Source organism: Balaenoptera borealis, assembly GCF_965194805.1.
Source record: "Balaenoptera borealis genome assembly, chromosome: 12".
Classification (NCBI taxonomy): Eukaryota; Metazoa; Chordata; class Mammalia; order Artiodactyla; family Balaenopteridae; genus Balaenoptera; species Balaenoptera borealis.
Genome location: NC_138869.1, coordinates 96,171,904 through 96,188,763, shown reverse-complemented (window position 1 = coordinate 96,188,763; position 16,860 = coordinate 96,171,904). Strand labels below are relative to the sequence as shown.

The 16,860-nt window shown below is 41.9% G+C and overlaps 1 protein-coding gene across 4 annotated transcripts in view; it reads left to right on the top strand.

Moving 5' to 3' along the window:
* Positions 1-16,860, top strand: part of STMND1 (stathmin domain containing 1) — a 109,923-nt gene that overhangs the window by 32,226 nt on the left and 60,837 nt on the right. For 2 of the 4 annotated variants that reach the window (XM_082345433.1, XM_082345432.1), the window contains exon 5: positions 601-821. In XM_082345433.1, coding sequence (XP_082201559.1) covers positions 601-821 — 221 coding nt within the window. Of the gene's footprint in view, positions 1-600; positions 16,338-16,860 lie in introns of those variants that run through there. The other 2 variants (XM_082345435.1, XM_082345434.1) reach the window with 1 other exon arrangement.

The window sequence follows — 16,860 nt, the reverse complement described above, 5'->3', positions numbered from 1 at the left end:
ATGCTTCCTATGCTGTATGTTTAGTTTTTTTAAGTTCTCTTTGTGTGGTGAAGGAATGCAGCACTATCTTGAAGTTGGTTGAATTACAGTTTCATCCATGTAGCCTAAGGAAGCAATATCCACTTCTGAGAATTAAGTATGGTGTTTTTTTCCTATTAAAAAAAAGAGTAACTTCAGTTGGGGCCAGGGGTGGCAGGAGGTCCCAGGTGGAGGACAGGAGCTGAGAGGAGGCCGTGCAGACCCTCAGACAACTTCTGCAGCATTTACACACACGTGGTCCCCATAAACCCTCTGTCTGCCCTTCTGCCGGGAGCCAGTCTTCACAGCTCTGGTCTGATAGCCTTTACTTCCGTGTCTCTACTTGGCCTCTCAGAGAGCAAGGACTAGACCATAGCCCTGTGAGGGTATGTTTGGAGGGTGTCTGGAGGGCATGGGGTTGGGGCTGGCTCTGTCTTCTTCAACAGTAATTCCTCAACCTCTGTTTGTCGAATGATTGCATAATGAAATAGGGAAGCCAGGAGTGTTCATTACAGGCAGTAGTAATGAGAACTTGGAGAAAGTCACTCGGACTCGTTTTCACTGTTTAATACTGCTTTTCAGACTAAAGAAGAAGAAATAAGAAAAATGCTGTGGAGTGACCGACCTCTGCCCCCAGCCCATCGTTCAGATCCAGCTGAAGCGGGTGGGAAGGAGGCTCCGTTTGCCAAAGGACTTAAAACTGTGAGTTGTGCCGCGTTTGAACCCTCTGACCTGTTGGAAGGAAAGCTGTTGAAAAGGAAGAAGAGTAAAAGTGATACAAGCTCAAATGATAGAAACTACAGGTACGAAGGTATTGGGGTCGTGGAGTCAGACGTGTCTTACAACCAAGCAGATGACGTATTCTAATGAGCCGTTTTATGTGAATTTCGTGAAAAGGCATCCTTTCCCCCAGGTGTGACTTTCTTAGTACGTCTCATGGTTTCTTTGACTGTCTGACCCCTCACCCACTGGGATGTGCCTTGGGTTTAGGAATGATCGTGCGAGCTGCCTGGGCTGGAGCTTAGCTGAGTAAACTAAATGGCTATGTTAACTTAAAAAAAAGAAGAGGAAGATTTGACTAGCTTTGTTTTTATAAAGTTGTCATTCTCCTTCAGTGTGGCTTCAAACATGGTGAAAATGTCTTTCATTTATGAGCACCTTTCAGCTTCCATTAATGTATTCGTGCCAAATGAAATCCTTCTTTTTGGCTCCTGCCCCTTGGCTGTGTCTGCCCTCTGAGGGTCCTTTAAGACAAATTGTATGGATTTGTGTTAAGTATTTTAATGATCTGTATGCTTCTTATGCTGTATGTTTAGGTGTGTTTTTTTTCCAATTCTCTTTGTGTTGTGTTGTGATTAAAGCAATATCCTGAAGTTGGTTGAATTATAGTTTCATCCATATAGCCTAAGGAAGCAATATCCACTTCTCAGAATTAAATGAAGTATGGAGTTTTCTTCATATGAAAAATGAAAAAGTTATTAGGTCTTATGAGTCTACATTCTATGAAGATCTCTTGCATCCCTTTTCATACTTTCCCCTGTCATTGCCTTGTTCAGACCACCTGACCATTATTCAGTTATATTACTACAACAGTCTTCTTAGTATTTATCCAACGGTCTTCTTTTTTATTTTTTGATATTTATTTATTTATTTGGCTGCGCCGGGTCTTAGTTGTGGCATACGGGATCTTCATTGTGGCACGTGGAATCTAGTTCCCTGACCAGGGATCGAACCCCAGGCCCCCTGCATTGGGAACGCAGAGTCTTAACTGCTGGACCACCAGGAAAGTCCCTATTCAATGGTTTTCTGCTGAACCCCTTTGTTGGCTCCCTTTTATGGTCAAGGTAAAGTCCAGACTTCTTCTTCTGACTGGCAAGACTCTCAGCTTTCATAACTCACTCCTGCTGAACTTCTAGCTCCTCACACTCAGCACATTGCCTAGCCTCTGTGTCTTTGCACATGCTGTTCCCTCCTTCCCCTCACCCCGTCTCACTGCTTTACTTGACTAATGCCTTCTTTTTTCTCCCGTCTCCACTCAGACAGCATTTCCTCTGAAGCCCCTGGTCTGGGTTGGTGGCGCTCTCTCATAGTTGCCTTTTGGCAGCCCGGATTACTCAGTGTCGCACTTGCCACCCTCTTTTGGAATTACCGGGTGCGTGTCCATCTTTACCGCTAGATGTGTCAGTTCTAACAGGGCGGAGGATGGGTCTGTCTTGATCACGGTTGCAGTTTTGTACCTTGGAAAGTGAATGGCACATGATACATGGTGTGTAAATGTTTCTTCTGTGGATAAATCAGTACACCCATATATCCTCCAGAAGCTGGAGGACAGCCCCAGGAGATGGCTTGTCTCCCTGGGAACCCATGGCAGTGCTGATTTGAGCAGAAAACCACTGGGCACCTCCTGTTTGTACATTCCCTTTGGGATGTTGCAAATGGACACCTCATCTTCCTGTAGCTTGTAGGACTGAGGACTCCTGCAGCAGTGAGGTATGATGGTGGTGGTGGAGCGGGCTTCTTTCCAAACTCGTTCCAGAACCAAAACCTTTAAGAACCAGTCTACTTCTTACAGCGGTACCTTGGAAAGTCCTTTAGGCTCCATGGACCTCTTTTACCTTGCAGTAAGTCCACTGCATACGAACCTTCTAGTTGAGAGCTTTCAAAGGTGTGAACATGCGTTCCATCAGTGTCAGGAGTGAGTGAAATTGCTGCTTGCCCTCCATCTCCTATTGCTGACGATCCTTCAGCTCTACCACCTCCCACCTCCTCTCCCCCCTCCAGTCGGTAACTCTTCTTGCCTCTTCACTCGATGCCAGCCCCTGTATGCCAGCTGTTGTACTGTACTACTGTACTTTTCAAGGTACTATACTGTAAGATTAAAAATGTTTTCTTTCTTTCTTTATTTTTTTAAAATTAATTATTTATTTATTTATTGTTTATTGGCTGTGTTGGGTCTTCGTTTCTGTGCGAGGGCTTTCTCCAGCTGCGGCAAGTGGGGGCCACTCTTCATCGCGGTGCGTGGGCCTCTTCACTATCGCGGCCTCTCTTGTTACGGAGCACGGGCTCCAGACGCGCAGGCTCAGTCGTTGTGGCTCACGGACCCAGTTGCTCTGCAGCATGTGGGATCTTCCCAGACCAGGGCTCGAACCCGTGTCCCCTGCATTGGCAGGCAGATTCTCAACCACTACGCCACCAGGGAAGCCCTTTCTCTTGAAATCTTATGCTCTTGCCTATGCTATTTATAGTGGCTTGGAAGACATGTTTATTGAGTTAAAATATATACAGTATAGATGTGAGCATTATCACTGATACCCTGGCTTGAAAACCTCTCTCTCTCTATATAGAGTGAAACATGCCAAGTAGTAACACACCCTAAAAGATAAGCCATATATTTTCTTAGCAAGACCATCCATTTTAACAGGATGGAGGGACGATGAGTTACCTGGATTCTGGGAACTGCCCTAAAACTCTAGGCGTGTTACTACTCGTAAAACCTTCTCAGGGTTTAGGGATGAAGAAGAGGCTCAGAGACTATAGACGCTTCCCACCTTCCCAGAGCCACTAGCATCAGCTGGGCAGGAGGCTTGGTTTTGAATCCGCTCTGCCTCTAATGAGCCGTTAAACCCATCTCTGCAAAATTTAAAAAAACAAACAAAACAAAACCAACAACTTCAAATGTAAATGTGACTTTTTTCCATGATCAACTTTCTTTCTTTTTTAAAGATGATTCACACTGAACATTAAAGGATTGAGATTTCTAAAATATTGCCTCTGGGAATAATGTTAATTTTATCTATTGAAATAACATAATTGGTTTTCTCATTCTTAAAACAAAGTTTTGAACATCACCAGCGTACTTCAATTAAAACCAAACCACAACCTTCAGGAAAGTTATGAGTCAGAAGACAGGATTAGATAAACATCTTTGTAAGCATTTTAATTGAGGGCAGCTGAAAACATGCCTGTATTGATCTCCTTGTGAAAGATGGCCTTGTTGTGTCTAATAAAAGGTACTTTGATATCTAGTAAAAATCCTCCAGTTTTTCTGGGGGAAAAGAAGTTATGGATAACATATTTATTTAAAATAATATTTAAAAGGTGTATTTAAAAATATTTCACATATATTTAAAAGATACACAATGTAAGATTCTTATGTTAACAAAAATAATTTTGCAATCACAAGGACAAAAATAGAATTTATTATAGGGTGTTGCTATAGTGACTACCAGTAATTTATGACTGTGCCTATTTCTGTCTTTGTTATTTCATTATCAGTAAATAGCTTGTATTTGAAGGAGTAATTATACAGTAAATCCTGCATTCTAAAGATATATAATGCTACGGTGTGTCAGCAGATAGATCACTTTTGCACCCACATAACCTGTGTATACAGCGCCTTCCTGTAGGATGGTGGAATTTTTGTCTCAGGAGATCGATAAAGGGCATTGTTTTAAAATAAACAGTGGGAGATGACCCTTACGGTCTCTCTTTGTCACTTGTACTTGCTTCTTAAAAATAATAGCCACCTCTTTGTTTTTATTTTTCTAAATCCCGTAAGTAATATGTTATAGGAAATAAGCATTGAAAAACATAAGAATCAAAAAACGCCAAGAATCCAACATTTTCCCCTCCTACCAAGGAAACTACTGGGAACATTTTGCAGGTACTGTAACTTTTTTCCTTGCATAAATGGACTAATACAACATAAATTGTTTTGTAACTTGCTTTTTTCACTCAAAAGGACAATATCTTTTCATGTAAATAATTCTGCTCCCACAGTATCATTCTTTTTATTTTTTAATTTTTATTTATTTATATTTATTTTTGGCTGTGTTGGGTCTTCGTTTCTGTGCGAGGGCTTTCTCTAGTTGCGGCAAGCGGGGGCCACTCTTCATCGCGGTGCGCGGGCCTCTCACTATCGCGGCCTCTCTTGTTGCGGAGCACAGGCTCCAGACGCGCAGGCTCAGTAGTTGTGGCTCACGGGCCTAGTTGCTCCGCGGCATGTGGGATCTTCCCGGACCAGGGCTCGAACCCGTGTCCCCTGCATTGGCAGGCAGATTCTCAACCACTGCGCCACCAGGGAAGCCCACACAGTATCATTCTTGATGTAACATGGTTTAGTTTCCCTGTTATGTGTTTAGGGATTCTCATCCTTAAAGCCAGTCATAACACATTTCTGTTTCTGTCTTTTTATAAGTTGGTAAGTAAAGTAATTGGGACACTCCCCGTTTAACAACAGTCTTGAACCCCCGGGAAGGCAGACAGCTGCCATGCTTGCTTGTCCAGGACCCCGCTTTCCATTGCCCTTATTCTTGGTCCCTGTCCCTCAGATGGCAAGTGAACAGTCTTGCAAATGCACCTCCAGACTCTTCTCCTGTTCAGGAAGCTGTACTCACCTCATCACAGTTTGTATTCAGCACACTGAGATCTCAGGTGTGCCTCAAAAGCCCACGTGATAAAATTTTTTTAAAAGGTGACAATTATATCTGAGTTAGTTTTTCATTGATCAGGAATAAAGGCTACCTACATTTGCAAAGTGTTATTGACAGAAAAGTGTTTGCAGTTAAGGATCCGTAACCTTTTCTCTTGTCATTTAGAAACAAGAAAAATTAAGTGATCAGCTGTTTTAAGCACCAAATGCAGTCATTCTAAACATCAGGATCAGGAAAGCAGTAATTCAATTCCTAGTCATTTCTAGTAATTGAAACATACATTTCCTCTCTGTGTAATACAGTTCAATTCCTGAACCAACCATATCACTTAAAAAGGTATATGACACTTCATGCTTTTTCCTCTTAAGGAGGAACTAGCAGTGCTCACTTGTTAAAGGGGAGAAAGACTGTACAGAGGATTAGCCCTTAACCAACCCTGTGGGATTGGCCTGTGCCAGTGGTTCTCAGCGTGTGCCCCCCCCCCCCCACCACTGGCAGCATCAGCATCACTTGGGAACATGTAATAAATGCAAGTTCTCAGCCCCACCCCAGATGTTCTGTATCAAATCACGGGGCTGAGCAATCTGAATTTAACAAGCCCTCCAGGTGACGCACACTCAGGTTTGCCCTGTGTGTTCGTTCACTCCGTAAGCCTATCCAGCCATGCCCACAGTAAGCTGCCCATTTATGACTAGTAGGCCACTTTCCAGCAAGTTCAAGTACCCATGCACCCAAGGGTCAAGTTGAATATTTACCAAGAGTCGGTTATGTCTCTTCTAAAACCTATTAACACCATTTGTACTGATGTATGGTCGGGCCATTCAAGATGGCTGTACTCTTGCTCTCTGTACATCCCCTGCTTGACCAGTCCCTGCTTCACTCATGAGTATCCAATTCTCTTAATTATAAGGCTTAATCAGCTGCCTACCTGCTTGCCCCCTGCCCTACTCGCTGGTTTCCCTGGTAACTGATGAGTCAACCTGATGTCAATTCCCCATATAAATGGCAGCCTCCTTCTCTTGCGAGTACTGAAGATTGCAGCTGTGTCCTGCCTGCTGTCTGCTGTACATGGCAGGATGTCAGTCCAGGATCTTTTGCTTCAGATGCATAAGATCCCCTATCCAATAGCCATTGATGTCTCTGTCACTGTCTCCTGGCTCTTTCTTTCTTTGGTCTAGAGGCTGGGCAACTACAAGGCTTGCAAGCCTGTGGGGTGCAGCCCAACAACTGGCTGTTACATTTAATTTTGAATGCTTTTTGAAAAAATGTGCTCTATAAAGGAATAGACAAGATTGTAAAAAAAAATCTTTGAAGCTTCTAGACTCACATGGTTTCATAAAATGTACAAATTTCACCCTCCAATTCAAGGAAACTAAACCTGCAGTTGTAGATAATGCATTACGAATGTGGTTTTCGTAAGAATCCTGACCATGCCTTGGTGTTACATCACAGTATATTCAGGTGAAAGTATATATAAATGTTTTAAGTTAAAACAAAATATTTAGGGTATATATGCACTACTTTTTAAGACTCCCTGTCTAACTGACTATTTTTATTAACTAATAATCTTCCACATGATTCATCTATTGTATTTTTAAGAAATTTTCTAACACAATCTTTAGTATATTGACCCCAAAATGTTTAACATTTTAAATTTAAAATGAGTTTTTTTCTCACATGCCATTCAAAATTGCAGAAAATATTTTTTTAAACCGCTTAAGGGGTTTACAGTTTTTTAAAAGTTGGAAGATGCTACTATTTATTTAACCAATGCCTGTTTGTTGGAGGTTTTGGTTATTTTCAATTTATCAATAAGTTATTGTAAACAATTCTACAGTCATCACCAAAATGCCAGCTTATTAGTCTTAAATTTCATCTCATAAATTCTATAAAATGGACATTTTCATTTTGGATCTTGTGTCTAGCATTGCAGAGAAGTTGATGATGCGGAGAATTGCTATTTCCACAGGAATATGGTGACAATGAGCGATTGCCAGATTAGCCCAGAATACTTGGAACCATTTATTTAATTCTTCAAGGAGGGACTGTTTACCCCTTTGTCCTTCCAGACTTGTTGAAATCTGTGCAGCTTGAATGTGGGAAACCCACACCAGAAAAAAACAAACAAGTAATTACCAGCTGCAGCTGAGGTGGAGAAATTCAGCTGGACCTTAGTCCTCAGCCCAGTGTGAACAGCTGCTGGCCTGCCAGTCAGGTGCTAGAACTCACTGTAATATGGAAGCTGTAGGTTAAATGTGGTCCAGTCATTGGCAGTTTTATGTCACTCAGTCTAATAAAAGCCTGCTCTTTCATATGATCGAGGAGCATTTCAGGGCCTGCCTAGACAGTACTTCCCCAGGCCAGTGTGAGGACAGCCTCAGTGGGTGACTCAGGACCCTCACAGTGACCACCCCCCCCCAACTTCCCAACCACCAGGCGGCTTGAGCCCTCCCAGGGGTGGCCGCTTCATGAATTGTTTCTCCCCATCTCCCACATTGCTTCAACAAGATCAGTTAATATTCTTCCTTTGTTTTTTTTTCTCCTTCCTTTGGTCTTTTTAAAAATTTGTTTTATTGAAGTGTAGTTGATTTACAGTGTTGTGTTAATTTCTGCTATACAGCAAAGTGATTCAGTTATACATATATATGCATTGTTTTTTAGACTTTCCCATAACGGTTTATCACAGGATATTGAATATAGTTCCCTGTGCTATGCAGTAGGACCTTGTTGTTTATCCATGCTATATATAATAGTTTGCATCTGCTAATCCCAAATCCTTCCCATGGTCTTAAATGGAAAGTTTTGGAATGATTTTAGTCACTACCCCATCACTCCAATTCCCAGGTTTTCTGAGATTACACATACACACACACACACACACACACGCACACACACACGGTCTCAAAATGGTTACGGTGTTTTTCTCCTCTGACCTATTGATGGGGTGAATATACAGCATCTTTGCCAATACTGAACAACACTGTCACTCCCAGAATTAAACCCTCAACCAAGTCATTTTATCAGGATGCTTTCACGTAAAAATAATAAAGAGCTCAACTTGCACCAGTTTAAACAATAAAGAAATGTACTGATGTATATAATCAGAAATCAAAGGCAAGGCGAGTCCATGGTATGTGGATCCAGTGTTCAGCAGTCATCCTGGATCCAGGTTTTCCGGCTCTCATTCTTCTACCCACATCATTAGCTTCGTTCTAAGGCAGGTATTCCTCGTGGTCATGGGATGGTTTTAAGTAGCAGCTGGGGCTACATGCTCACTTACCTTCGGCAGAAGGGAGTCATTTCAGGAAGCGCTCCCATAAAAGCAAGGGGGAAGTTTCCTAAAGAACCCTGAAAGCATCCCTTTGCATTCCATATGCCTGGATCATGTCCATGCCAATGCCTGAGCCAGCCACTGTCAAGGGAATGGGAGTTACCTTTGGGACAATCAAATCCCCCCTTGGAGTTGGGGACAGAATTGTTTTCTTGGAAGCAAGTTGGAAAGGGGTGGATACCTGAATAAAATTGGGTTCCATTCAGAAAAGAGGAGGGCAAATGGGTGCTGTACAATGTAAACCACAGTTGTGAGGTGTTATTATTTTAATATGATGCTGGACTCATTTTGCTAATATCATATGTTGAATTTTTCATACTGTTGTGTGGTTTTCTTCATTATGGTTATTTCACATAAGAAAGCTATTTTAAGATTTTCTACCAAAACCCTAAAATTATGCAGCGCATTTTCCTCCCAAGCTGCTATCTGACTGTCTCCTCCTATTGCTCCTGCCAACTATTTATCACTAAGGGATTTGAATAATTTGCTTTCATCTTGGCTGAATTTGAGAAAGCTACATTAGTGAGCTTTAGACCATCGTTTCAATTCACCAGTATCTAATTTATTCATGCTCTGGTCTTTGAGCAGTTTATTTTCAATACCAAATCATTTTATTAGATATTCTTTTTTTTAATTAAACTTTTATTTTTCAGTTGTAAGAAATAACAGAGAGAGATCCATGTGCCCTTTACTTAGGGGTAACATCTTGCAAAACTGTTGTACGGTATCACAACTAGGATATTAATTAACATCAATTCAATCAAGATCTGGGATATTTCCATCACCACAAGGACCCTTCATGGTGCCCTTTTAAAATTATCTAAAATTTTTCAAATTGTGGGTTTAAAAACCACATAACATGAACCATCTTAACATTTTTAAGTGTACAGTTTGGTAATAAGTATATTCATATTGTACAACTAACTTTACTCTTTTCTTAACTATAGTTGATTTACAATACTATATTAGTTTCAGGTGTACAACACAGTGATTCAATATTTTTATAGATTCTGCTCCATTTAAAGTTATTACAAAATAATGGCTGTATTTCCCTGTGCTGTACACACACATATGTAAAATAGATATGCTTGTTGTTTATCTATTTTATACATAGTAGTTTGTATCTCTTAATCCCAGACCCCTATTTTGCCCCTGCCCCATTCCCTCTCCCCGCTGGTAACCAAGAGTCTGTTCTCTATGTCTGTGAGTGTTTAAGCTATCTTTACTCTTGACTGTTTCTTCTTACTCCAGTCCTTGGTGAATAGTAAGCATCTACCCTGCCTGGCTCTGTCGTAGATACAGTGGTAGGATAGGCATGTCACTAGTAATGTGTAAGACGGGAGACCTGATTACAGAAAACTTTAACCTATGGGGGAGGGGATAACACACGTACACATGAGAAAATTTCAAAAATGGATAGTATATTTCCCAAAAGACAAATCATAGAATAATTAGACAATTCTTCTGTCTCATTTCCACTTCTTTTTTATCCCTTTGTGTGCCTATTTTTTCCTCCAAATTCTACTTCCCTCTTTATACATCCTCCTTTGTTCTCTATTTTTTTCCCTAGATAGTTCAGAACCCAAGCTTTGTGAAATTGATTACCTCTGGTGAAATTGCAAAGTGATTATCTAAGTAATCACAGTACACTGAGAACTTTTTTTTCCACCTGCTGTGAAATTCTCTTAATCACAAGGACTTTCCTTAAAGCGTTCATCCTTCTGTAGTTATTGATATTTGCTTTGATCTATGTCCAGCAGGTGGCACTAAAGGATAGTTAATAGAAAATACGCATCTCCACCATAGATTAAAAATCTGTTGGCGTATACAGCATTTTGAGTCCTTCTACTTGACTGCATAATAATCAAAAGTTTGGATGGTCTATCCCTTGAATATTTTAGCTCCTGGGTCACTGTTACACTCTCCAACACTCCTCTTGTCTTAATTCTTGGTGATTTCAGTATCCTTGTGGAAGATCCTTCCCACATCCTTCACTTCTTGGTTCGGTTCCTTGACTTTCTTATATCCCTGATCTCTTCCCATTGGAGAGCTCAGAACATTTTGCTTTGGACTTTTTCTCTTTTCTATCTATATACATACTGTTGACCTGAAACAAACAGACTGACATATTTCTCCAGCAAGGATGGGTTAATTTGGGATCAGCAGAGAATTGAAATTCGGGGTCTGCAACCATGGTGAGCCACATGCAAGTCCCTGCAGAGGAAGGGAAGAACACTTTTATAAAAGGAAAAGAAAGTTGGGAGGGCTGTAGTAAACAAAGAGTCCATAGCTTTTCACTGGTTGAGTCCTTGCCAGGAAAGGAGTCTTTCTTCTTCCCGCTGCGTTAAGCATGGCTCAGGGTGTGAGAGCTCCCCCTTATGGTTTCCCACCTCTAATTGCAATTTCTGTTTATTAATTACTTTTACAATACTCATCTTTGGTGATCTCATCCTGTCTGATGGCTTTAAATACCATCTACATGCACATGACCGCCAAATTTATATCTTCAACATGGACATCTTCCTTAAGTCCAGGCTCCACTTGGATGTCTCATCAGCATCTCAACATGTTCCAAATAGAGCTCCCTGCTTCTCTCAGAGCATTGCCCATCTCTACCCCCCAAACACACCCTGACGTCATTTTTTACTACTCTCTTTCTCTCATGTTTTCTGTCTAGGCCTTCAGCAGATCCTGTCAGCTCTTCTCTAGAAATATATCCAGAGCCACTTCTCACCACCTATGCACTAAATCCTTGCCTAAGCCACAGCCATCTCTCAGCTAGATTGTTGTCATAGCCCTCTGATTCATCTCCCTGCTTCTGCCCTGTCTCCCTTCAGTCAGTTCCAGAGTCGGCAGCCAGATTGACTCTGTTAAAACATAGGAGAGATCCTATCGCTTTTCTACTCAACGATACAAAGACTTCTGACCTCACACCAAGTAAAAGCCAAAATAATAGTGGTCTACAAAGCCATGTAAGACCAGACCCCACCCTCCAACTCCCGCCATCCTGTTCTCTTGGATCTCATCTTCTAACACTCTCCCTCACTCACTCTGCTGCAATCACACTAGTCCCTCCAAGTTCCTCAGGCGTGACACCACCCAGAGCCTTTGTGCCTCTGGTTCCCTCTGCCTGGAAGGTTCCTCCCCCAGACAGCTGATTGGTCACTCTTCCACCTCTCCAGGTCGGACAGCCAGTGAGCTCTTCCCTGGATGAAAACCAGTCCCTACCACTCCCATAGTTCTCTAGCCTGCTCCCAGCTTTATTCTTCTGGGGTGGTTCACACACGTGCACGCACGCACAGGCATGCCCACACACGCACACGCGCATGCACACATTTGGTTTTTTTTTTTTTTTAACCCATCTCTCCCCAGCTAGAGTGTAGGATCCATGCGGGAAGAGACTTGTATCTGTTTTGTTACTGCTGTATCTTCAGGGCCAACAAGGGTGCCTGGCACATGATTGGCCCTCAATAAAAACTTGTTGAATGAGTGAATAAATAAATGATTACTCTACATTGAATTAGTGGTTGAATCCCAATATTTCTCAGCACACCAATGTCACCTAGCCCTCATGACATAGAGTACTTTGCCCTTCTGGAGTACAAGCATGGGCAGATCTCCAAGCCCTTGGTCAAGGTTTTATTGAAAAGGAAGATTGAAACTCAGAACAAAGGAACTCACATGCTTTCGTAAATCATTTACTGACAAATACTCTGCCAACAATCCTCTTTCCTTGATCCAGCTTTTATCTGAATGTATGACTCCTAATGGCATAAATTCTACAAGGCTGAACACAATGACATGTGTTATAAAATACCAGCCAGTGAGAGAAAAACATCCTCACCCTTAGAATCATCTATAAATTTAGGATTTTGTCAGCCTAGCCAATATTTTAGAACCCTGAGAATGGATGTCTGTAGTTTATTTTTGTGAACCATGATAAGTTTCTTCTGTAGCCACTTAAGTGTCTTTAAGCCCTAAGATACTTGCATTAATCTGAATAAAAAGGAAGGACTTTGGGTCTCTATCCTCCAAATTACGTGTCCTATATTTCAAATGTGATGGGTGTTATTAAACCATTTATTTTTTTTGTCAGGTGAAGTAATTTTATTTGCAGTTTATTTGCTCAGAAGAGAGAGACCACACCCAAACTCTTTTGTACCAAATTTTAAATGCTAAGACCTTTTTGGGAGGGTAGGGTAAGGAATGGAGAACGTAGCATTAATTCCTGTTCAGAAAGTATAGTGTTCTAAGGACGTTCTTTATGAAATCTGTATATTTTCCACACTGTCCAGCATTAAACAGTTTCCAGATCTAGCTAACTGATAGCTTAACCCCCATCTAAACAGTGATTCTGTTTTTTTACTTTAAGTACTTTTATGCTTTAAGGAAAAAGTCGACCAACCCTTTGCCTATAGTGCCCTTGACTGTCCAGTCTTTCGTGCAACAAGTGTTAATCTAACATGTCTTTTGTGCTGGGTCTTAGGGATATAGAGAATAAGCAAAAAAGAGAATAAAATTTAGCTTTATTTAAGAGGCTCACAAAGCATTAGCAAGATATGCAAACAGATAATGGAGATATTCAAACAGAGAATCATAATGCAAGGCACTGTATTCCACATCAGAGCACAGAGGAGCAGAGAGAGGAATGATATGTCTGAAGGATCCTGTGATGGTTTCATGGAGAAAGTGACATTTAAGCAGAATCTTGACTGATGAGTGGGAGTTGACCCAATATAGAAAGAGCAGAATCTCTCCAGGGAGAGACTTGTATCTGCAAAGACTGCAAGTGTGAAGGAACACGGCATGGTGGTAGCACAGGGAAGTGTTTGGTGTACCTGAGCCAGAGATGTGGACAGGAGGGAGAGGTCCCTGGGAAAGCTGAAGTGTCTGTGGACCCTGCTCAGTGGTTGGGATTTCTGCTGTAAACATGCAAGGCTTTTAGGCAAAGGACAAACCCATCAGTCTGTTTTAGGACGCTCGTTCCAGTACAGCGCTCCTCGAAGTTTGGCCCTGGACCAGCAGCAGTGGCCTCCCCTGGGAACTTGATGGAAATCCACATTCCCAGCTCCAATCCCAGACTTCAGAATCAGAAATTCTGGTCATGGGGCTTGGGAATCTGTGTTGTATCAAGGTGCCCAGCTGATTCCGATGCACACTTAAGTTTAAGAACCACTGTTCCGGGAACAACAGGGAAGATGCAGTGGGGTAAATACAGATTGCAGCTCGATAGGCTGTTCCACATAGCTCAGCCCTGAAAAAAAGCCAGAGGCATGAGTGTGGGCAAGACAGGATGCATTAGAGAGAACTGTCTGAAACCTTACACTTGGCAGGAGATAAGCAAAGGATATATCTGGAGCACCAGTTGTCAAATCTCACCAACATTTTCTGGGTGGCTTTTAAAAATTATACCTTCTGGGTCCCACTCTTTTATCTTTTTTAAAATTTTACTTTATAAATTTTATTATTTTTGGCTGTGTTGGGTCTTCATTGCTGCGCGCGGGCTTTCTCTAGTTGTGGTGAGAGAGGCCTACTCTTTGTTGCGATGTGCGGGCTTCTCATTGCGATGGCTTCTCTTGTTGCGGAGCATGAGCTCTAGGCGCGTGGGCTTCAGTAGTTGCAGCACACGAGCTCAGTAGTTGCGGCATGTGGGCTCAGTAGTTGTGATGCACGGGCTCTAGAATGCAGGCTTAGTAATTGTGGCTCACCGGCTTAGCTGCTCTGCGGCATGTGGGATCTTCCCGGCCCAGGGATCAAACCCGTGTCACCTGCACTGACAGGCGGATTCTTAACCACTGAGCCACCAGGGAAGTCCTGGGTCCCACTCTTGACTCATGAAACAGAATTGGCATCCTATTTGGGGATCCTCTTCTGCTGCTCCTATGTCTTCTTTGCATTTTGTGGTGTTTGTTCATGGAATCTTCCTTCTTGCTAAAGTTGTTCACCTACTTGCACTTTGGGGGAGTTTCTGTAAGTACCACCTGCTTTCTTTAGGGAGGAAGATGGCCTTACAGCATCAGAGCTGGGAGGCGCTGTCACCACGCAGAGACCCAGGAATCTCAATTCCTGCCACTCATTAAACCCCCTGGACAATTTATTTTAAAATGCTGGTGCTCAGGCTCAATTTCGAGCTAAATAAATTAGAATTCCTGGGAGTGATGTATTTCTAAAATGCTCCCTAGGTGATTCTAATGTGCAAACAGCAATAAGAACTATAATGTAGTCCAACAGCTTCATTTTAGGAAAAAGGAAAAAAAAGATCCTAGGGTCAAGGAGGAGCAGACCATGTAACCTGGGTCAGATAAGGTATAGTCAACTGTATTAAAAATGCTTAAAAGGTGGAGGAGTACCTTTGAATACCAAAAAAGATTGTTATGATTAGTAATGAGGATGATACTGTTGGACTTCCAGACACAGATGGCAGAACAAAGCCAACTCATGGGGTCTCTCCCCAAGAGTTAAAGCAACAAAAAAATATTGAAAACACACAAAAGCCAAGGAAACTATAAAACAATAAAAACTTACCAGCCTCAATTAAATAAGAAAAAAGGCAAAACTTCATGTCATACACTTTGAAAAAGAGGCATCAACAGAAGAACCAAATGATCCTGGAGTGGTACAGTCTGTTGTGGCTTCTACTTTTTCCTCCCCAGAAGCACTATATCAAGCCAACAAAATCTTGAATCTTCTCACTAACACCTTCCTCTTTGCAGAGAAAAGGACCAAGGGCATGGATTGGCATCCCAGGGAGAAACTGTAGAAAAGTCTTCAAGATTAGAAGCCCTTTTCTCCCTTGGGGCCCTTGAAAGATGCTGGAAAGACTACAAGGTCTTCCCATCCTCCAAGACATTGGGTTGAGTTGGGGTGATGCGCCAAACCTCACAGGAGTTGGGTGTATCCCTTGCTGGGTTGACTGAGCTCTTTTACACTTGACAGAATCTCCAGGCACTTTCAGAGCTCATGTCTCCTAGGCTCAGACTTCAGCCCCAGCTTGGCTCCACCTCCACAGTCTTCCTACCAGCAGGCTACAGAAGAGTGATCTAAGAGCAACACCTTTCCTTCAAACTGGAAAGGCACAGTAACCTGGCCTCAAAATAAGGTGGGGAACACATCAAGTAGAATCCATTCCACCAAATGAGAGCAAGTAGACAACCGAGCAGAGCTATTTAAAGCATGAATAACTTCTGTCTGCTCTATAGGTGTTCTGTGGCTGAAAACAAAACTAAACTAAAAGAAAATTAAAAGTGAAAAAAAGAGCATGCAAAAAATGGGCAAAGAACCCAGTCTGGAAGAAAACATAAACCAAGAAGTAGAAGTAGATTTCCCATGAGTACATCATGCTAAAGAAGACTATTTTTAAAATACTTTTTTTTTTAATTGAAGAAGATTCTAATACTTTTCAAGGAAATGGTTTTAGAAAAGTGGTGAGGTAGACATGGGATCCCAAAGAGTAAAGGACTGAGTACAGGGTAGGTAGACCTTTATTATGGTAATGAGGAAAAAAATGAAAAACAGAAGTTTGAGGGTTTATCTGAGAAAAGAGAGGGAATTAAGATTATTTTGGGGGGCTTCCCTGGTGGTGCAGTGGTTGAGAGTCTGCCTGCCAATGCAAGGGACACGGGTTCGAGCCCTGGTCTGGGAGGATCCCACATGCCGTGGAGCAACTGGGCCCGTGAGCCACAATTACTGAGCCTGCGCGTCTGGAGCCTGTGCTCCGCAGCAGGAGAGGCCGCGATGGTGAGAGGCCCGCGCACTGTGATGAGGAGTGGCCCCCGCTTGCCACAACTAGAGAGAGCCCTCGCACAGAGGCGAAGACCCAACACAGCCATAAAATAAAAAATTAATTAATTAATTAATTAAAAATAAAATAAAAAAAAAAATCAGAAGAAACATTTAAAAAAAAAAAGATTATTTTTGTACGTTTATTTTTAGATGGAATCACTGAGCATATTTGTAGATTAAAGGAAACAATAAAAAAATAGAGGCCTATAAGTCTTAAAAAAGAAGGAAATTCTGACACACGATGAAACATGGATGTATTTACCTTGAGGACATTTTATCTAAGTGAAATAAGGCAGC